The sequence below is a fragment of the Trachinotus anak genome, unplaced genomic scaffold (genome assembly GCF_046630095.1).
Source record: "Trachinotus anak isolate AG129_WGS33_773 ecotype Australia unplaced genomic scaffold, CSIRO_AGI_Tana_v1 ptg000026l, whole genome shotgun sequence".
NCBI classification, from domain to species: Eukaryota; Metazoa; Chordata; class Actinopteri; order Carangiformes; family Carangidae; genus Trachinotus; species Trachinotus anak.
The window spans coordinates 4,510,474-4,535,074 of NW_027273877.1; the positions used below are offsets into that span (position 1 = coordinate 4,510,474).

Sequence of the window (24,601 nt, forward strand, 5' to 3'; positions counted from 1 at the left end):
CTCTTATTTTGAAAAGACTTTCCGGACGTTACATGTTGATTATAGCTAATTTGACGCCGTTGCCCAGCCCGGTCGGCGCCGTTGACAGTTTGATTGATCGGAGATCCAGCCAATCAAAACGCACTTACTTGAACACGTCACGGAAGATGACCAATTAGAGAGCAGAAACTGGTGGACTTGCGCTAAACGCCCCGCCCATTTTCAACGTGTCAACACTGCCGTAAAACAGCCCGCCACTGTCGCACACACTACACAACGAATCCGCTTCACGGGAGGAAGACAGAGAAGTCCTGTGCTCGCAGGAAGACAACCAGCGGGCTTCACGACTGGGTGTGAAACAGTAACAACACTGTGACCATGTCTGCGCACTGACATTACACATTAAAGCGGAGGATGGATTTGAACAAGACTGTTCTGGTGACCGGGGGCTCTGGATTCATGTGAGCTCATGATCAATTCAGAGACATTGGAAATAATTCGCATCATGTTAATTGTAGCTTCCTAAAGCAACAAAACCTGCCCCCCTCTCATGAATATATTTATGTTTATTATTCATGTTTATTCTAGGGAGGTGTTTGTAATAACCAGTATGCAGGTTTTGACTTTAAGTGGTAATTACTAGTTTTTTAAAACTTAATCACAGCACAGCATCTCTCTCTTCCCAGTGGATCCCATCTTGTGTGCTCACTGGTCAACAGACACCCTGACTGGAGAATTATTAACCTGGATAATGTAAGTCTCTACTTTCTGTGTGAATGAAAGGTTATAAAGACATATATGTTTCAGTGCTGAATGACTGTCCCGTAATTGATTAAATTCTTTAATCTGTGAAACTAAAAAGTGGGTTGGCCTCATGTGTGAGGTTGTCAGTGTGATTCTCTTTGTCTGATCTTTTCCAGTTGGATTACTGCTGCAGCCCCAGGAGTCTGGAGAGCATTCAAGACAGAGCCAACTACACCTTTATCAGAGTGAGAGCTGCTGTATAATCATGTTTTACAACTACAGATAAACTCTATCAAAAGTAGTCAGTGACATTTGTACTATAATGATAACTAATGCTATAACTATTTGAATCCAATGCTTTCTTCAACAGGGAGATGTGTGTAACTCGTGGTTGGTAAACCACATTTTTAACACAGCAAACGTCGATGTGATCTTCCACCTTGCAGCCAAAACACACGTCGGTAGGCAGCAGTTGTTGACACACAGGTTAGGCTGGGTACCAGGCTGACGTCCCTGTTTCTTAATTCCCAAGCGCTGTGTCATTTGTTCCCTCAGAGTCATCCTTCGAGTCTCCGTCTAGTTTCCAGCGGGTTAACATCGATGGAACCAGAGTGTTACTGGGAGCTGCCCAACAGGCCCGACACCAGCCTCAACGCTTCATCTACGTCAGCACAGATGAAGTGTACGGAGCCAGTCTGGATGAGGTCAGCGAGGAGCTGGGTGGATGTGTGGAGTGTACGGGTCATTTATTGATCTAATTAGTGGGTGTTTTATTCCCTGTAGGTGTTTGATGAGAACAGTCCAGTGAGGCCCTCTAACCCGTATTCTGCCACCAAAGCAGCTGCGGAGTGTCTGGTCAGATCCTACTGGGACAAATATAAGGTACACACACACACACACAAAGGCAGGGGTTTAGTTTGTAAATGACATTATATAAATCAAAGGCCTTAATAAACATATATTATAACTCTATCACAACTCTGAATCTACTTTAAAAAAATCAGATACAGTGAAAGAAGTTTTGTTCCTCATGGTTCTTTATATGTTAAATCCTGCTCTGTCTGTGTTTCCAGTTTCCAATCATGATTACCAGGAGCAACAACATCTACGGACCAAGGCAGTACACCGAAAAGGTACAATATCCTGACTAACAACTGCTGCTAGATTTAATTTTTCTCAATTATTAAATGTTCATCTTTATCTTTCAGGTCATTCCAAGGTTTCTCACCCTCTTGCAAATGAATAAGAAATGGTGGGTTTGCTTGGCTTTTATTTTTGAAAGGTTTTCCTGAGAAACCTTGTAGTTGTAATTCAGCTGTAGTATTTGTTTGATGTGGTTCATTTAGAGAAAAACACAGCAGAGCAACTTCAGTTTCTCTTTCTCCTCTTTACCGCAGCACCATTCAGGGAACCCTTCCTAAATCGCGCCATTTCTTGTTTGTCAATGATGCCATCAGTGCCTTCCTGCTGGTTCTAGAGAAAGGGATTGTGGGTGAAATCTACAATGTGGGGACAAGCTGTGAGATTCCCATCATGCAACTGGCCAGGGAGCTCATTAGGATGGTGTGTTTAGTTTTTTCCTATTCAAACATTTAGTGAGAGATAACAAATTTTAAGAAAATTATTAATTAAACAATTATTAAAACTGTGTCTGTTTTTTATTTAGGTCAAGAGTGTGCCAGACTCCGAGGTGAACGACTGGCTTGAGTTTGTGCCTGACAGGTACGTCAAGAAAGTCAAAAATGAACGTACACATCTTTTCTGAGTTCAGTATTTACCAGGCAGTGGTAGGTAATGCTTCCAGGAAATAGCCGCATCCTTTCACTCTTGCAAAATAATAATAATTATAGATGTTAACAGTATGCTAACACATTCACATAACACCAAGAGACACATCTGAATCTGCTGACGCTCTATAGGCCGCGGGTCGACCTGCGCTACCCCATCAAATGTGAGAAGCTGCAGCAGCTGGGCTGGAGAGCTGAGGTGTCCTGGGCTGAAGGCATCAGACAGACTGGTACAGTAACACACACACACACTTACATTAAAGACCAAATCCACAGTAGGTTCATGTTTTAACCCAAAAATAAATAGATGCAAGACATTTTTACATGACGTACTATAATGTGGAATATTAATTCCGTCTTACAGTCAAATGGTACCAAGACAACCCAGACTTCTGGGCAGATGCGAGCGAGGACCAAGGACAAATCAGAAGCAAGCTTGAAAAAGCTCCCGACAAATGAATGGGCTCAGCTGTGCCCTGCATCTCGACTGAAAGGATGCCGACTGAACAGAGTCAAAATGCAGTGATAATGAAAAAAAAAAAAAAAAAAATCACGATATTTATGTGGCACAGATCCTCAAATAACAACTACTGAACGCTGCTACTTCATTATTCTCAGCTGTCTCTGAATGATCGTTGGACCAGCAGGCCCTGAAGTGCCCGCCAACAGGAAGGCAGAGCCTCCCTTCAACCAAAGCAAACTTTCACCTGGAAATGAATGCACTTTATCTTGATATTAATTACTGATTCAGCTGATAAGTGGTCTTATTTTGCTCAACCTGGGCTTGTTCAGTTTTTGTTAATTGTTTAGATGTTTAAACATAATCGTTGGAAGTATGTAGAAACCGAAGAGCTCCATTAAACTATTAACACAGCGTGAAGTGGATTATAAAATGGCATTTCTCAGCTGCATTTGTAAAGGCTGCAGCTATTTTTATATATTTTTTTTCCACTACTGTACACCATCTGTGAAACTGCAAATGTACTGAAGGACACGAGATTTTCCCAGCTCCTGCTAACATCCAGCACGTGTTGCAACTTTTAGCAGCTGTACTGAAGGTGCAACTTCACATTTTAAATTCATGATGTTGAACCTTTTATGGCATTTTATACTTTTCTTTGTTGTAACAGCAGCCTTATAATAAAAGGTTGAGAAGGGAACAGCAGCTAATTCAATGTCCAGTCATCTCAGGCAGGTGTGTTTTTACACTGCACAGTCTGTATGTTTTTTTTTTATCATATGATGCTGTAGAATGTATTTAACTACAAATAAAGTTAATATTTAATACCTGGTTCTGTCCATGCTGTTATCAAACAACCCTACACCAGAAACACACATACACAGAAGAAGAAACAGCTCAAAACACCGGTTACATTTGCAAATCCAAACCTTTATTTGTGGTAAAATCAGAATATATGCACAGTTTTTTTTTCTTCGTGCAGTGCTCCTCTTCGTGCACAACTGCTAAACTAATACATAAAGCAAATACTAACTACCAGGCCGGTGCTGCTGTGTGTCCACATTAAGGGGGTCTGGCCAATCAGTATGAATGGTGACAACACTGGGCTCTATTTCATTTCAGCTCGGTTTCTAAACAGCAATCATACCTAAAGTTATTCATACTGAAAGTGAAATAAAGCCGCAAAGTGTTTGTATTTTTGTGTATGTTGTTTCCCAGAGTGCCGTTTGACAAACAACTGCAGAAGAGCCATGAACTTATTGTCACAAAACCTTAGCTGTAAAATGTGATTATTTACCTGTGCGCTATGTGTTTGATCTGTCAATGATCGTGACTTTGCTTTGGCTCCATTGCCTTCTGGTCCACTGAGGCTACTGTCAGTGGACAAATAGATTTGTCCGAGAATAGCTGAGTGTCTGTGCAAAGTGGATCTCATTACATTATTGTTTTCATGCGAGACAGATGAAAAGTCATGGATCAGCTGCAAGTTGTGATTAAAAAAACAAACCAAAAAAAAAAAAAGAACGTCACTCCAATGTAAAAGACAGCAGGATGGATCCTCATTTCTGATTGGCCAGTAGCTCCCCTGTGACAGCATTAACACACTGACGCCTGAAAATATGCAAATCACAACAACATAGCAATAGAACCACAGTTAATTCTGTGTTATGAAGACTTTAAAGGTCGCCACTTGCCAGACATTCACATCAAGGGTATTAACGGGAAGGAAAAGTGTAAAGACTCAAATGAAAAGAAAAAAACAAAAACAACAATTGACTTGGAGAGAATCTGGACACTTGTTTTTTGTACTGCATGTTTGTTTGGTTTTTTTTACAAAATGGTGTTTGATCGTAACATTTTGTTATTTTTATTTTTTTTATCCAAACCTTGGCATACATGGTGATATTGTCTCAAATTTTGTTTGCCAATTAAAAATGGCTGTTTATGGTTGATTTTCATTATTGTCAATGGAACCTGTCACACAAACAGGTTTATGGATCTGATACTGAGTCCAATGTGACTTTAAAGGTAACCCGTGTAGGATATTTCTCTTAATATGTCACAGTCATTTTAACTGTAATACAGCTGACACCACGTGCACATCTTCTAATATCATTGGAAATGACAGAAGAGCCCAGTTATGCTCATCGGATGTGCTCGCCGACGGATTTTCTCAAACTTTGCATCAAAAATAAAACATTTAACAACAGCAAATGAGAAGTACAAGTTGAATGCAACTTTAAACCAAAATATTCCTTTGTTTCAAGAAACAGGAAGTGATAATATTTTTTCAACAGGCAATAAAACGAAAATTATCCACTGTCAGATTTTCCCACTTTATATTGTGGTACATAACCCTCTTAATCCGCAGACCCTCTTTATGGCGGTATTGGATCAATGCAATTGTGGCATTAATATGATAATGTACAATTACATTTTAAAATTATTTTATTGTATTAGCCAAAAACAGCCAATCCCAAATAATTATTCTATGTACAAATGATTTCTAAACTGAATTTCCAGACTACAGTGAACCACAATATATGTGGATATCACAAAACAAAATGACATATTTTTCTGTTAGAAGATTCTTTATAGTGAAGATGTATGATAAGACTAAGAGCCTAGTGCCATGCTAGCAACTCTGTGGGATACACAGTGCAGCAGTGCTTTGGGCGAAATGCTGAGCTGCAAAGTGTTGTGGGTATTAAGTCATGAACCAAAGTATTCAAAATGTTTCACTTCATCCTGTAGGGGAACGTGACTTTTCTGGGACAAAAACCAGTTCAAACAAAAAATGTGTAGCGTAAGAAGAAGCGCTACTGCACTGTTTTCAGGGCTGGACTACATACATGTGGTAAGAGGCAGAAAAAAAGATGTGCATGTGGTGTGAGTACCTTTGTACTGGCCTTTAGCAGAGAACTGGTGTATTGGGATTTTTAGTGTTTTGGCACCAGTGAGAGTATTGTTATTTTTGGGTTTGGACTTTTAAAACCTTTTTACATTTGTTATTATCAAAGCTTGTTACAGTGACATATCCAGAGAGAAATCCCTACACGCTGCATCTTTAACATTAAAAAGCTCACACTACCCCAGAAAAATAGAAATTTTCACTCATACCAATGACATTCAACATTCAAGTGCCAGTGTTTTTGTTTACTGTCTTTTGGTCAAGTCACTTTGTAAAATATCAACTTTTGTATTAGGCTTATAAAAATAAATATTTCTCAAAAACGCTTGATAAATTACACAAACTAGCAGCGAAAGTAGACTTGAGAACTCTGTGTGCGAACAGCTGAATCCTACGGTTGCTGTTAACTAGATCTCCACCTGGTCCCAGAAAAAAAAAAAAAAACAACTAAAAACAAAAAACTAACTAAAGTTAAAAAAACTGTTTATATCTGGAAGAACCTGTCCACACACACACACACACACTATTCTATGGACAAACCTCTCTTTTTGACACTTGGCTGCGCTACACTTCAGTCACTCTCGCTCACTCATACACACCTCTCGGAGGTTTTGAAGGACATGTGCTACAGAAGACTTTAGCTGAAGGTTAAACTAAGTAACTGAAGTATTTCCTGTAAAACTTGGGGTCTTTCTACAACAGAGGGGCCTGCAGGCCGCAGCAATGGGAGCATAGCACCATTAATTGTTCACTGACGATCAAAATACTCCTGCTGGTAAGTAAGTTTCCGTCGTGACGCAGAATCATTTGCCATGGTGACACTGTCAGTGTATCTGTTGCCGTGGTAATGCAGTATACAGTGTAAGCAACTTCACTATCTGCTCCATTAGGGCTGGGTATCACCCTAGAATTTAAGGCATCAAAAGGTTTTGAAAATATTCAAAAACCAAAAACTAAAGTGCTGCAATTGAGGTTTTTTTTTTTGACAGGAAATAAAACTGAGCATGCTGTACTTCTACTTAGTACGACCGATGGTCCAAACAAATGCTACAGGGGTCATTAGGATTCATCCTAGAACAAATTCCAGTCTGGACCAAAGTAGTAGGTCAACTATATTCAAATCCATAGAGCTCTACTGCTCAACGGACCTGGGAGGGGTCCATTTGACAAAAGGAAGTCAAGATGGACAAATTAACTCAAACAAGTAACATTAACGACACAAAATAGTGACTACATTAAGAAAAACAAAAAAATCAGTCAGTAAAAACTTCTGCCTGAAATGTTACTGAATCTGTTTGCGTGACAACATCAGTTAAACGCTGTCACGATGTTTGAAGCAATGTTTTAATTGTGTTTTTCATTTTGTTGCACCGTTACGCTGTGTGTGTGTGAACGACTGTGGTGATGTCACACACATACCCACTGCTGCATAATGCATTAACTTTTGTTTGGATTTTACATCTCTATTGAAAAATACCCAGCCCTAACTACCAGGTTTCAGTCTTTAGTGAATCAGTGATTCAGTCATTTCAAGGCACCGCGCACATGTCAGAATCTGAGCTGATTTCACTTGTGTCAGTTTGTGCTTTAATACAAACAGAGCACAGACAGAAAACAGCCCTAACAAAACTCATGAATCTTGGTGACGGCAAAGTGAAAGCAAGCCACAAGTAACTTATCTCTATTGCACTTACTGTAGAAGTTCAGTGCCCTGGAGGTGGGGCATTTTAATGAGGGTAGGGTTTTGGGGCACAGTGGTAGTTAAGTGTTGCTCCAACACAGTTCAAAAGTAATTACAGCTGATAGATATAATCTGTCTTCCCTAGAAAAAGACCTAAATACATTGCATATTTATGTGCATACTATGAACATCACTACTTGACAAGATTGCTCTATAAACAAGATGAAAAGTGAGGTAAACTGAAGTTTCACCTTCCATGACTCCCTGCTGTATAACTCAAAAATTTAAAATTCCTATCTACACTACCAGCATTCAACAATATTCTCAGAGCTTGTATCAAAACAACAGTTCCTATCGTCTGTATCACTGCATGTAAAATGCTCAGTCACTCCTTCATTTTTTTCATGGGTTCTCTATCTGCCCCCTAGTGGCTGTTAGAAGGCACAGCAAAGTCTACACACTGAACCAGATTCATTCAAGTGTTTCGTCTCTGACACTATGTATTCTTCTGAAAGGTATGCTTAGCATTTTTATTAAACACAAGAGACTACACTAGCTGCATATTACGTTCATGGTTGGCAACAGCCATGGATTCAAGTAACAAATGCTGACAATATCCCCTCTCACACGTGGAATATGTGACAGTGTCAGTCGAGCGCTAAACTTGTGTTATTCAGTCAATATTTAAAAAGGTAGACCCTGATTTTGCACCAGTGCTCACAGCGTCCAGATGTCCTGACTCCAAACAGCTCCAAAACATCAACAATATGGGGATTTAGGGACACTATTGGCTAATGTAACAGTAAGGAGTGTGTCGCTTCAACTGCAAGGTAATGAGCTTCAGTCTCCTCCGACATGGAGGCCAGAGAGTTATCAAATAACTGCCCACAAGACAGCTGGTTAGGAAAGGCTCTGCATTTCAAGGTGTCCACAAGACTATCAAAGAAAAGTGCAACTTAAAGACTTCTGTTGATGTGTGAAGTGAGTTTTAAACTAAGCAAATCCTTCAAAATTGATTGTCATTTGCATTGTTATTTGCAACATATTGTCATGTTACTGATTTCTATCTTCCTGCTGCTTATTCCTTCAAACTTAACAGTTTTTGTAAGAAATCTAAGATCATCGCTGCAGGAGAAACTGAAGTGTGTTACTCATATCATGAGGTTTGGTTAGCAGGTGCTAAAATCATTTATTGGGACACCTCAAACACAGTTCTGGTCAACAACTTAATTTAACCAGCGCTCATCGTAGTTTAGCCTGTATTCGACGGCCAGCTGAACCATAGTGAGAACGCAATGTGTTGTGCTACAATCACGGTTCATCTGACAGTTGAACCACATTCAACAGTAGCAAAAAGAAAACGTGAACTAATTTGGAAGTTTGACGTGGTGGAGTGTGTTGTGTCTGCTCTCTACTAGTAGCTTCATTTTTTTCACCCTAACGCGACAACTGTCTTTAAACGTTTAGTGGGAGGTATCACTGAACTTATTTCTCCCACTACAAATTCTGACACAAGGGACTGGTGTCTTTGCACCGAGATAACAAGAAGCTAAAATCTAGTTCATCGGTTTTGTACATGACCTGCTGTCTGCTTGAATCCTCAATCCTCCTGCATCACTCAGCCTGAAACTAGTGTTAAAGCCAACTAGTCTCCTAAACCTCCTAATCACCTGTAATCGAGGGAACTAGATTAATACGAACGTGACTTCTGATTAAAAATTTGTCTAAAAATCATAGAAGACGGAAAAAGAGAGTTTCAACATAACTAAAGCCTGCTGTAGATTTATCTGCTTGGCATTTTTAACTCCTTGACCAAAAAAACAACAACACTTGCATATGTTTTGTTGTCCTGGTCCAGCACTGTCATTTGTCAAAGCCAGTGGGCAATTTGAGGGAATCTGCCTTGTGATCATTAATTGGTAAATTAATTCCGCCTATTGGTTTATTTACGTATAAACACAAGTATTTTCTGTAAGTACTATCTCCAAAGAATAAATCTGCCGGGCTTGTTCAAATTGCCCACTGACTGAGCTTCCCAGACACTGCGTGGTCCAATGTCGAGTGATCAAACGTAATCTTCCACACATCAAGTGTTGTTTCACTTTTAATTCACATTCTTTTTCTGTGGAGATTCTTCTCTTTCAGTTTTAAAGAGATGAACTATTTACATTTAATCAATATTTTCATTTCACCAAAGTTATTCATGTAAACAAAACAAATTAAGACCCTGATGAAAATTAACATTTATCCCCACCAGGCAGCAACAGAGCTTTTTTTTTTTTGGCTTATTCTGCTACTGATTGACACAGTGGGGGATTGGACTTATACTACACGCTCAAACAGGAGTGAAACGTGAACATCCAGGGTGCAGGTCAACTGCCCCTTGTAGCCTGGTTCCACAGCAGAGCAAAGTAGGGCTAACGAGGTCTTTGGCATTGATTACATCAAGGAAATTCATGCAATCTTGTAGCCAAATCTTTCAGTTTTGTTTTGCCACTTGCCCTCTAGCACACTTTATCTGTCCTATATCTTGCTGTACTATGCTGAGCCATCTTTTTAAGTAGGAGTCAGAGTACAGCTGTTGCACTCTGGTGCTAGTAAAGAAAAGAACAGTCAGCAATGACCAAGATGCTGCTGGTGTGAAGCTTGCGTAGAGGAAAAAAAAACATGTATGCAGGGGCTGTGAGGCACATGATACGCCACTGATGTGTTGCAATTTCTGTGCTTTCTTTGTCAGATGATAACTCTGAAAAATTGCACTTGGAGAAATGGACTTCATTACAAGAGAGGAAAAGAAAATGATAAGACTCATATCTGTTCAATGGAGTATAAGGATAGGAAAGGAAGCACCTGCGATCTTAAACAGGAGCTAAGTACCGATGGTAGGAACTGTGCCTGTTCACATCTGCTCATAGTACAGAAAGACAGGACATGGCTATAGAGGTGTTGCCTTAAGTCCTCCAGAAGCCCCAGCTGTCTCTGCTGTGAAATGGGTTAGGCTAACTTATCCAATTCTTTACTTTTATCCCTGACCTCAACAAATCTTTAAGACCTAACAAATAAACTGGAATGACTTATTTTAGAGAAGACTCTTCATGTAACTCTCCAGGATAGAGTGAGCAAGAAAGTTTTGAACTCTTATAGCCTTTTGGTTGTGTACCCCCTTGAAAGAAGCTTTTGGCAAACAAGGGTTTCAATGTTTGTAGTGGAAGCAGAGCCAGTTTCCCAAGAGCATGGTGACACTAAGAGTTAGCTGAACAGCCAGAGCCATGGCCACTGCTAAAATCTGGTAATCATTGCTTTCAGCAGCAGCAATGTAGTGGTTCTAATTTTTACATCTCAAAAATGTCATTGCTTTGGCATTTGTGGTCAAGAGTGCAAGAGACCCAATATTTTTTATAACTGCATTGTTAGATATTACTATGCTATGGAAACAACATTTCAGTAATTCACAATGCTCACAGGGAGACACCAAAGACTTAAAGACTGCGACATGCAAATCTAACGTGTAGAAAGATGCAAATTGAACCATTTTGGCAATTACTGTAAATCTAAAATAACTTGACAGTGGCATCAGACTTTGACCTCTCACTACAGTAAGTTATGAGGAACATCTCTACATTTACAACCACATATCTGAATAGTAGGAGAGGGAAAAGCAACATAAGATAGCTGCTGCTGCTCGGCTACAACAAATTCTCTCTCAGTGACTCTGCGTCTGGCATCAAGTAACCCAACAATTAGTGACAAAATGGTTTTGAGAAACCCAAGCTCAAGCTCAAACCAGAGCTATAAATGTGACATACAGGTCAGTGAGCAGGACTCGCTTTCCCAAAAGCATAAAACCACTGCTATTATCTGTTTACAGCCTTTTTAAGCAATAAGGTCTGTTTTGGTATTAATACAACTTCCATTTTTTAATAAGAAATGTAATGTTTTTAACCAATTTTAGCTTTGGATGAAGGTGTATTTAAAAAAAGTCTAGAAATATGGTCACAGTGATAATATGCTGATGGGAATCAGCTCATCAGAGACCTTCTGATGAATTTGAACTCCAATAAATAGATAAGGAACAGTAATGAGGTTCCTCATCACAGTTTTTGTTTAGGTTTTTTTTTTTTTGCCAAGGTTTGATTTAGTTCAAGCCTAGTTTGTTTCCTTCCAAATAGAAATAAAGGAGAACATGTTTGAACCCATACATGACATTAAATACACATTTTTTCAGTCACAGTTGGCCAATACTTATAGCCAGTTACGTATTGTGGCAATAAAAACAATGGAAATAAGAGACAAAGTTCAAATTCTGAAAGGCACAGTACAGAAACAAATGATCCTCCATTATGTTTTGTTTCATACAAAGAAATGCTGTTTGCAGTTGTGATATTAACAACCACAAGTCCAAAGACTCTGTTTGCTGGCATCATTGCTAATGGGCAACGTCTGCCAGCGTCCCAGCCCCTTGTCGGACATCTTTCTCAGACTTCGGTAAATCAAGACTTCAATGTTTTTCAAAGGTGAAAAAATAAAAAAACATTTTGCTGTTTCTGTGGCCCCTTTTAAGAATCTGTCATGTAAGTGAAGGAGACCTCAGCCAGTTCCCATTATTTGAAATTTATATGCAGACATATTTTGCTCAGATCTGACGCCTTGCCCAATTCTGTGCAATATTTTAGAAAAATTTTTGGCCAGTGATTTACAACATGGCCATGCGTTACATACAAAGATGACGTTTGAGGGTACACAGGAAGCCTGGCTGGCTTTGGGTGAGTACAGACAAAAACACAATGAAGCCAAAAATCAAATCTAAAGGAAACAAATGGATATATCCCCTGGTCTTCTACAGCTGTTTTGGAGTCCACAGACTGTAAATATTTTGTGTGCATCTATCTTAAGGGGTTAAAAGAACACCTAGTACTTTCAATTCAATTGGTTATTTTTCTTCAGACACGTCAAAGAGGGCAAATAGTTTAAAAAGTCCTCACTGAAACCAAGGGATGTTGCTAGCTGGAAGTAAGTCTGTGGCCAGTGTTAAAAAAATAACCAACTAAAATTGAAGAATCCTTTTAAATTGTCGCCTATTTTAAGAGGTGAGATTTATCAGGAGTTAAGAAATCAAAAAGAAAGTTTGGCGAACTGTAAAGATGAGGGTGGAGATGAAAAAGACCAGAAAAATCTAAGAATTAAAAGATCTTATAGCATAGGGATGGAAGGAGGGCTATATAAACAAGTAAATAGTTTAATAACATGCAAATGGGTTCTTGGGGTTAATGGAAGGGTGGAGACAGATGGAGTTCAGACAACAGTGTGGGGAAAGGAAAGAGGATAAGTGAGAAGAAGAAAAAGGGATGAGTGAAGAGGGGATGGAGGAAGGAGGAACCTAATTGCCCCACCAGTCAACTTGAGAGTGTGAGTAGTTGCCTCCGTAGCCGTCACTGGTGTAGAAGTTACCGAAACCACCTGAGAGTGAAGAAAACTCAACGTTAACTAAACAAAGGTTACACACAAACACCAGAAATGAGTCTTTCCCAGTTCAAAGTTGGTACAAGGAACCTTTAAAGCTCAACTATCCTGTAATTCTGCGCTTTGGTTGTTAAATATCTCAACAACTTTCTTAAGCTGTTAAACAAAAATTCTTGGCACAAGAAGAGCAACAATACATAAAGTATAACATTATTAAACAAACTAGTTATATCACAAAAACACATCCTCACCTCCTCCAAAGCCACGGGTTCCTCCATGTCCTGTCTGGTTGCGACCTCCACGTCCTCCAAAGCCTCCAGTGTTGGCTCCAGCAGCTGTCTGCCGATAATCACGTGCTCCAAAGCCTCCAGAGAACCTGGTGATGAGATCAAATACATTATTTCTATTGATGGAAGAACTTGATGACTTTAGCTGCTTAAATGGCATAAATATTGGCAGAAAACACACATTAACACAATTGAGGACATATGTTTACCTCTTAGAGCGTCCTCTGTTGCTGCTCTTATGCTGGTGTTCATAGGCCAGGCTCTCAAGCCATGAGGGAACTTCCTGTTTGGCCTCTACTAGGATGTCCAGCAGGTCTTTAGTGATGTTTCCATTCTTATCATTGAAGAACGATGTGGCCAGTCCTACAGGTGAAAAAGTATTAAGTAATCTTACAAGTAAATCCCAGCTTTTTGTGAGGTGTGGCTCAAAAAGCATGAAGACTTTCCTCGTTTTTGATCATGTCATATGTCATGGGGTATTTCCACTGACATTACTTATGGTCTTACCCAGGTTTCCGACTCGTCCTGTGCGTCCAATACGGTGGACGTACTCCTCAATGTCGCTGGGCAGGTCAAAGTTAATAACATGTTTCACATTGGAGATGTCCAGACCCCGAGCTGCTACCTGAGTACACAATACAAGAGCAGAAACAATATCAATAGTCAATATTTTCTGCTGATATTATGTGTGTGTAACAAACAGTATGTGCTATAGTAAGTTTCCTATTTTCATGAAGACATCTAATAATATCTGATTATATATTATAATATGATCAATGTTCATAACAGAATTTTACTTTTACTGACCGCTGTGGCCACCAGAATGGGGCATTTTCCTGATCTGAACTGGCTCAGAGCTTCCTCTCGGTCTCTCTGGGAGCGGTCACCATGGATACTAGTGCAGGCGTAACCCTCCCGATACAGGAAGTCCTCCAAGGCATCGGCACCTTTTTTGGTCTCCACAAAAACCAGAGTCAACGAGTCCTTACCTGGTCAACCGAGAGAAAAGACACCTTAAGGTTAATCGTCAAAGGTGATTAGATAATCGTGGTGGATGCGTAACTCTTCTGTGCTCAAACCTTAGATTTTGAAGACAGCAAAGCTGTAGCCATTACATTTTATAAATGAGGAAAAGTGGGTTGAATTTTTCTCTTAACTTTTAATCCACAGTAGTAGAAAAGAAAAATAATTAGGAATCATTTTTAGGGAAGATTAATTAGCATTCCCATTTCACTACATGTTGTGGATTTGACTCGTAAGTAATAGATGGTGGCACCATGGATATCAATGTCAGATGCTGGGTATCAGTAAAAGAACCATACCTGAAAGAACAAGCATCAAACCCTATACTCAAAATACTGATGTCAGTTTGCAAGTAGCTTTGTGACACATTTCATTTCTTTCATTAATTTTTTAAAAAGAAATCACAATGACAATCTTGAAATGTAAATCCTTCAGTGTATAAAATCATATCAGTCACTGAGCATACTCTTTCAGCCCCACTCGCAGGTTATACGTCTACTGGTAGGGCTGTTTCAGTCGGTGGTGTGATACATAAATCTTAACAACATGCACCTTAAGTAGTTAATAGTTCATATCACATTGCAATAATGTTCCTCTACAAATGGAATAGTGCAACAGGCAGCAGGGGGTGCAGCGTGACTAAAAACAAAAAGAATTAATAAAATAATGTACAAGAATAAATAGCTAACATAGCAGCACTGTGACTGGGGCCACTGATGGAAAGAGTTTGGTCAGTTATTTCTCAATGCTTCCGCTCCAATGACATTACCACCTGATTATTAAGTGAGGGCCATTGCCCAACATATAAATCCACGTGTTAACTTGTGAGACTACAGAATGACCAGACTCTCTCCATCAAGGATTTGGGTCTGACTTGAAGACACCACGGCAACATACAGTACATAGAGATGCCAAAAAAACTCTTGAAAACACAACAGGCATGTTTGGTTTAAGCTGAGCAAACCTGACTCATGAAATGGTACACAGAACCAAAAATAACAGACTAAACACAGGATTCTCCACCACAGAGAAGAATATTAAAAGGCAAGCAAAATTATTTAAAAATATGGAATGACAAATAGAGGTTTCTTGATTGAGGATCTTACCAGGTTTCTCTATGTTGTCTCCAGTATTGTCCTGTACCTCGCTGGGGATGACTTGGGATAAAACCACACCAAACCACCAACATGTAAACTGCACTCAGTCACCAGTAAAAAAACCAACTCTGTACGTTTAATATTCCTGATGGACCAAACGTTCGCCTCAGCTCACAAATTCTGTTTCACTACTGGGAGAAAAAAGGCTGATTTTCCACACCACATATGTGTCTTTAAAAGCTTTTTACTATAAACTGAAGGAAAATAAAATATTTGTTGAACCCTTCGTGGTATGAATAACATTTTGTCTTATAGAACATTCTCACCATTGATTTCCTCAGGCCAAGAAAAAAAATATAACTGGATGAAATGTCATCTATAAAACTTGCTAGATGTTTCTTGCTCAAGGCCTCTTGCTAATCCCCAGAAAGACAGAAAATGTGGACAGACTTTATCTGGGCAGCAAGTTTAGGATTTTGAAACCCCTTTTAATACTATCTGGTTTAAAAGTTTTTTTCATTAAAGGAAAAACTAAACATAACTATGTGAATGTTCAAGGCTTTTCCAAATGTTTCAAAATGGATGACAGACAAGGTGTTGATGGGAATTACACTGAGCTAAACATGAGACATGTAGTAATGTACTGGCTGAGATGTGAAGACGACAATATGACAATGGCAAAAACACAGGGGAAATAAAACTGCGCTGTGTATATATGTGTGTTTGCAGCTTGACACAGATGCACCTCTGAAGGTTTTGAGTTATCCCTGTGTGACTGTCTCACCTGTAGCACTGAGCAGGTCCAGGAGGAAAGACCTCTTATCGCTCTCTTCCACCCACACCACTTTCTGAGTGATGTTCTCTGAGGTGGAACCCACCCTGCCCACTGCCAGGAAAATGTACTCCTCCAGGAAATCCCTGGCCAGGATCTGCAAAGGGAACGATGTTCAGCACTGGACTGGCAAAAAGTGCAGCAATTTTACTGTTTCAAATTCACATCCCATTGATCCTAACGCAAGTCTTGTTTTAACGAGGAGAAATCTGTTTTTCTCTTAATGAGAGCATTTTTCAACCAAAAACTATGGAAAGGTACTATGGAACCAGAGGAACTTATCTAAGGAGCTAAACTAGGGACTGGAGTCACTGCAAACAAACCTGGATCTCTTTGGGAAAGGTAGCACTGAACATCATTGTTTGTCGGATGCCCTTATGCGGCATGGTGTCTTGTTCGACGATGCGTCTTATCTGTGGTTCAAAGCCCATGTCCAACATCCGATCTGCCTCATCCAGGACCAGGTAGCTGAAGTGAAGATGACACAAAGGAAGAGGAAAAGGTTGTAGCATTCAAAACAAGATTCTCATCTTTATAAAAATACAAAAACATAAAATATAACTTTTTCCAAAAGACCAATGATAACATTTAACCAAAACAATGTGTAAAAAAAACACTACAATTTATCCATCACTCCCTCCTCCTGTCCATGTCTTACTTGCAGTAGTCCAGTCCGATCTTGCCCCTCTCCATCATGTCCACCAGTCTTCCTGGTGTGGCCACCAGCAGGTGGCAGCCTCTCTCCAGATCTCTGATCTGCTGACCAATATCTGCTCCTCCATACACAACACAGGGACGCACTCTGGACCGGTAGGAAAACTATTAACAAAACAAGAAGGAAGAAGAAGTACATGAGTAAATGTTTTCCAATCTTTTTTTGCATGTATTTTTGTATGTTTGTATATACCTTCCTGGCTTCATCATATATTTGCAATGCCAGTTCTCTGGTTGGAGCCAGTACCAGAGAGATGGGGTACTGCTTACGACGTCCATACTTCCCGTTCTCCTGTAATAGAGTAACAACACCACAAGCAAAACGTTAGTTCTGTGAAACCAAGAATTCACAGGATGGACACCATGGCCAACTTTAATGTGAGCTTTTTTGCTGCTTCTTTCTAAATTGAGAGAATACCTGGTCTACGGTCTTTTACAGAGTGTTACATTGTGATTATTTGTAGCTTTATTGACGTTGCTAGACTAGTGGGTGTTTTCAAGTCCGTCTACATGGAGTCTTTCAGAGTTAATCTGCCTTAAAAGTGTTTCATTAGTCCGGTTTAACCTGCAGGGGTCTCTGAAGGCTGGTGTAATGTGTTTCACTGCCACAGAGGAAATAAATTCATGACAAGTGAAAACAAGTTCATCGTATCTCTTGATAGCTTTACTGCAGAAATGCACCAAGGAGAAAATCTTTCAAACAACAAAAATTATAGGTGTCATAGATGATGAGCTCAAAAAGACTAAAGTCTGAAAAATGTCACAGAAAATGACTATGTGAGAGGACCGAGAGTGAGAGAGGAATCGACTTGCTATGGTAACTCAGTCAGCTGAATGGTGGCTACAGACATCCAACCAAACAAACATTTTGGTAAGTGGCCAAACACTGTTACATTGTCAGGTGGTTATGGGAGGATGAGAAAATTGCAGTTCAGGTCCAATGTCACTTTGTATGGTGCACAGCACGATCAATCAAAAAAATGTGGAGGATTACTTCAGGACACTCGCTTCATCTGTGATCATGAATGTTTTACTTTTCTTCTTGCTAATGTGTGAATGAGTCAACCTGTGTTGTATTTTTAAAAATATTGTAATGACAATAGTCCATAATGGTAGGAAAACTGTTATTCTCAGCACTTAAGCCATCCAGAAACCTAGAGAAAGTATATTTAACAGATGATTAAAGACAATATACTCTGACTCATAGCTTTGCTTTAATTCTGTAGTGAAACTTCTGCAGTGTAGCATCTCTGAAATAGACAAAAGCAACTGTTCTCTATAGCTAAAGTGGTTTTGCTCCTTGTCAGCAAGAATATCAGTGACCGACAATGACAAACAAACAAAGCTGTGGTTTGTCTGTGGCACTACATGTTCACTCACTAACAATGTGTGGTAGCAGATGTCTAGATTAGAAGGTGGATGCTCTTCAGGGGGAACTACCCACTGTCTTGTGCAGTTCTGTGTACTGTCTACTATCATCTACCAAAAAAGCTTGTTCTCGTTTTTGTTTGACCAGGGAATACCTAACAATAATCTACCTGATCTAAAAAAATTATACTTTATTGACAACTCACTGTAGTTCAATAAAGAGGCTCTCCACCTTGAAATTGATCCATTCCTTTTAGTCCATTTAGGAACAATGAGGAAATAAAGTGCCTTTATTCAGGGGCTTAGATTTTTTGCTCACCTGTCCAGAAGCTTTTACTGCATTAAGAGCTTCTCCTGGTCCATCAGTGTAGATTTGGCTGAGAATCGGCAGCAGGAAGGCTGCAGTCTTCCCAGAACCTACAGGCACAAAATCAAACTGTCTGTCCACTTCACATGCTCTAACATCAGTATATTGTGTGTTTTGTGTCTGGAGAGGTGATGTACTGTATGTATGTATGTGTGTGTGTATGGTCTACCTGTCTGTGCACAGGCCATGAGGTCTCTCTTTGACTTGATAATAGGAATGGCATATTTCTGGACAGGCGTTGGTCTGGTGTAGCGACTCAGAGCTATGTTACCCATGATAATCTCACCCATGTCCACATCCTGGAACTACACACACACAAACATTTATAAAAACCGCAGTGACAAGTTATCATGCACATTGTAAGGTTTCTGGTTAACAACAGTAACTCACACTCTCAATGTGGTGAGGGCTGTTCTGTCCTGTGGCCTCCACAGGAATGTCATCGTATTTCTCAAAGTTAATCCCAGTGTTACTGCCAGAGAACAGCTCACTACAGAGGAGCAACAAAAGGAGAAACAACGCAGGTTAGAGGTTTATGGAGTTTAATGCTTTGCAATAATTCCACATAAAGAAATAAAAATCCATGACATGTCTGACATTTGAAGGCAACTTGTGTGTTTTTTTTTTTTTTAAGATAAAGGAGACTCACTCAGATAAAGGAGACTCACTCATTAATCTTGAATTATTTGACGGCAGCATTTTGATAATTCTCATATTTTGTAAGTTTAGGAATACACACAGCTTCTAGCGGCCTTAAAAAAAAACATAGTTTTACTAATGACTGATTTTTTTCCCTTGTTAATGATACTGACTAACTGCACAATTTCCATGTCTAATGTCAACGCCCATGACCAGCTGAAATATCGAGATGGAACTTTCATTATTCATTTAATATTGTTCCTAATCAATGACCCCTATCACTTCCCCTATCTGGACTACATCTGTCATGACAAGCAAAAGCACAGACTCACTGTTCAAGGCGTTCATTACGTGATGTTGGTTTGGACCAGTCTCCATCATCTCTGGACTCCTCCACCCAGCGGCTGTTTCCTCCTCCTCCTCCACCACCAAATCCACCATGCTCGAACCTGAGCATATAACAAAGACATAGGTGGACTCCTTTGCTTTGATATTAAACATGGGGATTTCTATGGCACCTGAAGTTGTTTCAGTTCAGTCACATAAGAATAAAATCTTTTAACAGGAGTTATTCACTCTGCCTCTGTGTCTCTTACCTCCCTCTATTAGCATTGCCTCTGTCATTGAAGAATGCAGACTTTCCTCGATTGTTTCCAAAACTGCTGTAGGCATCCTTGTTTGTGTTCCAGCCGCTGGCATCTGACAGGAGAATGGACACAAAAGTAAAAGACAATTTCACACATTCAGAATTATTACAACAGTCTTCAGCAGGGAGTGAAGACAACTACAGCTGGTCCTTGGACAGACACATGGGTGATGTTTACTGTGAAACATTTTGATGTGTTTCTGGCACCGAGTTTTAATTCCTGACTTTCATATCAACAAATGTTCCAGAGCAGCTCCACAAAGCAGCATCAGTAGCATTTTAATCCTCCCTTTGGTTCTAGTTTTGGATACACATTACACATTTTTGCATGTTCAGTAAAGACTATCCATATGTCAATATGACTCAAATCCTTTATAATGACATTAAAAAATATTGTAGGAAAGGTTAGTTGTAGTTGTTGTAATTTTTTTTTTAACTTTTGACTTAATTGCTATAGTTCACATTATAGATTTCTTTCACTTAAACAAGAACCCTTCTTCTACATATTATTTCTGCTCTAGTTTCCTCTTGAAATAAAAAGATCATGTGCACTAAGATCCACAGACTTGTGTCTCAAAAATGAATATCATTTTAGGAGCAGATTTTTTCCCTTAAACACAAGCCAAGTATGTTATAGAGCAGATTTACACACTGGGAGAAAGTTAAGTTGGACAAGGCGGTGCTAAATCCCACCTTTGTTTTCATAGCCACCAAATCCCATTGGCTGCGCTGGGTTGATGGGGTTGAAGGACCCTCCCCTGTTGCCGCGGTAACCACCTCCTCCGACGCCACCTCGGCCCCGCTCCATACGAGGTGGGCCCCGGTTAAATGAGTTGCCCGTCATCCGGTTGTCATGGTAGCCATTGACAAAGTTGTTGCGCCCCCCATCCCAACCATCTGCAGAGGGAGAAAGGACACAAGATGATCCCAGAGTCACAGAACAGCTGATCTGCAGGGTTATCACTCATCACTGCTGATAAAGTTTCAGTTCTTGTTGCTTACCAATAATAGATTGATCAAGATTACTTATTACAGATTACTTATTACCCCTTTCACTTTTAACAGTGACATCAGTAAGATACCACTTTAAAAATGGGTCAACTCTATTGTGAAACTCAAAAGTTGTATTTGCAATCTTTCTATGCCTGAAACTGTAAAAGTTCTGACCCCCTGCTAATTAATACCTGCTTGACATATTATAGTTTTCAGTATGGTCACTTGCTTTGGCAGCTGCTGCTCATTTGCCACAACAACAAGACTGCACACAGCTAAATGATGAACTTACAGTTGGCTGGAGGCGCCATGGCGTAGACACCTTGTCGACCAGCAGCAAAGGCATTTCCTGCTGGATGGGAAGAAAGTGTTTCAGTTGTGGTTTTTATCATTAACAGATACAGTTAATAAAGGTGCCTTGTGGAGTTTTTGACCACTAGTGGCACAATGAGCAATGTAGAGAGCCATGTTTTTGCTCACAACCTGCCACCAGTTTCACACTTTGGCTGTAATGTGTGAAGCACCGTACCATCAGAGAAAGAGAAGAGGACAACTGGAAGCTAATAAACCGGGATGAAACAGAGCACGATCTAAATTATTCACAAAACTGGCTTTTCAATGAGGAAGAAAATATAAGGATTCACACAATGTTGTTTGGTGAATATCGCTAAAATTAAATATAACTGTCCTATAACTGTCCTATTTATTCTTATATTTTATTGTCTTCAGGAAAACTCCACAGGACAGCTTTAACTTGACCCCACTCACCATTTTTGGAAGCGTCTTTGTTCCGTAAATGTGGAGGAATGTATCGCCCTGTAGACAGAGACAACATCAGTAACTGAGTTTCCTTCCTTAGAGGTCTCAGAATCTGAATGTATAATAATATAAAATTTGAATAAAGACACAAAGCCACCAAAACTACCCTAATTCTGAGTGGCTGTGGCAACTACAGGTTGTGAAACTACAAAATGAAAAAGCACAACAGGAAATGACTGCAAACATGCATCTTTATAGAGTCTAAGTCCTGTTCTGAATTCAACTATGAGAGACACAGGAGACCTGACTTATAAATACAGGTCTTCCTCAACTTAATGTTACTGAATGTAAAAGGATGATTTTAATCTAAACACTTTAAGCACCCATAGATAAGCTGCCTTCAGTCATCTATGGTGCAACTCCGAAGACAAAAAGTCAAAAAGTCATCATCTAGTCCTGCCTCAAAAAATGCATTTAAATTGTACTGAACTGAAATAATCAGTCAATAGTTTTCATTTTTGAAACAGTTTTGCATTCTCCCAACTTTCCAGTCCTTCACAATTTTTTCTCCATGGAACATTTTCTCATTTGCTCTTCATGATATCCCCGGTCTTGTTACCAAGGTTTATTTGTGGAGGTAAAATGTTCAGCTTTGTGAGTGTCCGTGCACATTAATTAGTAAGAGAAAGTGAAAAGTTCTAACGCTTCCACCAAAAACATTTTTGGCTGCTTACTGTTAGTGCCTCCACCTTGTCCGTCTGCTGCACTCAAGTCTAGGACAGCAAGCTAGAGAAACAGAGACCAACAGTCAGAGAAACATACCACATACACTGAGTTATCTTCAGCAGAACAAACTGTCTACCCTAATTCTTCATCTATACAGACACTTTTATTCCACTGAACTGCAAAAACATCCCTGTTAATTTTTCCCAAAAAATTGAGTATTTCTTTTGTTTCTCCAAATTTCCTTGCTTGCATGCAAGATTTTTTTCCCCCTGCAAATTAAAAATGAACATAAAAACAGATGGATGGAAACTAACTTAATGTGAGTTGAAACAAGAGCTCACTGAGTCATGGCCCACACCGTCATGTGTATAAAATGCTTTGAACCCTTACAGATCACCAAACTGCACTGTAAAAGGTTTCGATGATGGAAAATATCAACCATTGTCTTCACTGTAGGAGCTGTCAGGTTTCTGCTTGTGTTTGAGGCTACAGAAAACCTCTGTATACAGCAGATGACACCAAAATCTGCTTCCTATTTGAAAACTACAGCAAAAAACTATATTTTTTTGTTTATCAGTCATAATAAGCAGTGTGAAAGTTTTTGCTTACAAGCACTAGACAGAAATTGAACAGTCCAGATTCAAAGTAAAAGGACACTGAAATGGTTCTGGCTTTTTTTTTTTCCACATTTCAGTACCAGACAACTCTGCACACTAGTTTGGAAACTGTCTGAACTTCAATACACAGAAATCCTACTGGGGTTCTGTGAGCAAACAGCTGATACTTCACAACAAGGGATAGCAAAGTGATGATAAGCAAAGGATTTGATGCAGGAGCACCCAGCTTCTAGCAACCTAACTGCTACTGAGGAAACAACTTGGAGTTTATGCTTTCATTGGGTTGAGAAGCTCTTCCACAAAGCAGCAACATTTAGTGAACTAAGCTAATGTTAATTAATTTCTGCATGATAACCATGCTAGTGCAGGTTTTTTTTAACCATCCTAACCAAGACAGAGGCTGTTTAAATTGTTTAAATACGGTCAGTGTTGTGCATCCAACTCTCGTTTTGCCAGTTATACATTTCCTAAATATCAACTGAGAACATAAAGTACTTTTCTGTTGCCATCCAACTGTCTGGCCCGTCAGACACAGATAAACTACGTTGCTGGTGACGCAGATAAAATGAGCATTTTTAAGCGGGACACAGTCAAGGCTAGCATGAAAACCGTGCAGCACTGCGTATCATCCGACAGCCGGTGGGATGCACTGTCAAACGCCGCATTGTTTGTGTGTCAGTCCCGCTAGCTCCATCCCCGCATACCTCCATTTTATTACTGTATCAAGCTGCAACACAAACGCAGTGAAGATAATAGTTGATAGGTGCGTTTCATATGCACACACGGGAGAGCCGACGGAGCCACTCCGACGTCATTTGTTATTAAGCTCCCCGGTATAATTACCAGCTTATCCGGAGTCTAAGCTTGCTACCACAACATCACAGGTTTTTTTTAAATCATTTGGACAACTCTCAGGAGGTAACACACACAGCTATAATACAATATTGAGGTGGCAGGGTAACCAAAAGGTTTCCACGTCGTGCGGCCCGCTCCCCGCTCCGCAGCTTGTCTGTTCGTAATTGAAGCGCACCCAACGCCAGCTAGCACGATAGCATCTGGTTAGCGGCTAGCCGGCAAGCTAACATTTACCCCCGCCGTTATAACACTTTACATCAACTGAGGCTGCAAGACACATTAAACTGAGGCGGCTTACCTGCTGCTCTAGACCGTGGGCATTTTCGACGGCCACATGACTCATAACTATAGAATATGGAGGAAAAATGTTGTCGTTGAAAAAAGGACCTCTTTGTTTGCCGGGTTTGATGTAATGTTATTTCTCCTTTGCCTCTGCCCTGTTTCTGTGGTTACGACAGATGACAGTTATTTCATTGGCTTACAGCAGTTATAAGCAACTTTATAAAACGCTATTGTTGAATTTAACGTGATGATAAATTCCTGTATTGTAGCTGCAGGGACTGCACTTCATGCAAACTCAGCTGATGTCGATTAGCTCTCCAGCTGAAGCTGAGATGAAGCCGTTATGTGCTAGTCAAGTTAGCCTGGAGCAAACG

General features: G+C 39.8%; 2 protein-coding genes across 6 annotated transcripts; one reads left to right on the top strand and one right to left on the bottom strand.

Moving 5' to 3' along the window:
• The first annotated feature begins 227 nt into the window (after positions 1 to 227).
• LOC139609689 (dTDP-D-glucose 4,6-dehydratase-like) lies at positions 228 to 3,800 on the top strand. Of its 2 annotated transcripts, none has more exons than XM_071464555.1 (12): positions 228 to 440; positions 666 to 732; positions 900 to 968; positions 1,094 to 1,184; positions 1,279 to 1,427; positions 1,507 to 1,605; positions 1,797 to 1,856; positions 1,932 to 1,975; positions 2,181 to 2,286; positions 2,390 to 2,445; positions 2,643 to 2,740; positions 2,875 to 3,800. In XM_071464555.1, exons 1-12 carry the CDS (start codon positions 394 to 396, stop codon positions 2,967 to 2,969), a joined length of 981 nt encoding a protein of 326 aa, XP_071320656.1. In that variant the 5' UTR covers positions 228 to 393; the 3' UTR covers positions 2,970 to 3,800. The 2 variants fall into 2 exon arrangements, with proteins under 2 accessions (XP_071320656.1, XP_071320655.1); XM_071464554.1 differs by having other exon boundaries at positions 230 to 440; positions 2,121 to 2,286.
• A 79-nt stretch (positions 3,801 to 3,879) lies between these two features.
• Positions 3,880 to 24,601, bottom strand: LOC139609685 (ATP-dependent RNA helicase DDX3X-like). 4 transcript variants are annotated; one of them, XM_071464546.1, is made up of 19 exons: positions 24,244 to 24,601; positions 22,482 to 22,533; positions 21,757 to 21,804; positions 21,281 to 21,337; positions 20,689 to 20,892; positions 19,946 to 20,048; positions 19,682 to 19,798; positions 19,101 to 19,200; positions 18,880 to 19,015; positions 18,663 to 18,760; positions 17,169 to 17,267; positions 16,920 to 17,080; positions 16,585 to 16,729; positions 16,214 to 16,358; positions 14,117 to 14,298; positions 13,817 to 13,934; positions 13,519 to 13,672; positions 13,274 to 13,398; positions 3,880 to 13,019 (listed from the first exon to the last, which is right to left on the bottom strand). In XM_071464546.1, exons 1-19 carry the CDS (start codon positions 24,286 to 24,288, stop codon positions 12,940 to 12,942), a joined length of 2,169 nt encoding a protein of 722 aa, XP_071320647.1. In that variant the 5' UTR covers positions 24,289 to 24,601; the 3' UTR covers positions 3,880 to 12,939. The 4 variants fall into 4 exon arrangements, with proteins under 4 accessions (XP_071320647.1, XP_071320645.1, XP_071320649.1 ...); XM_071464544.1 differs by having other exon boundaries at positions 21,281 to 21,340; XM_071464548.1 differs by lacking the exon at positions 21,757 to 21,804.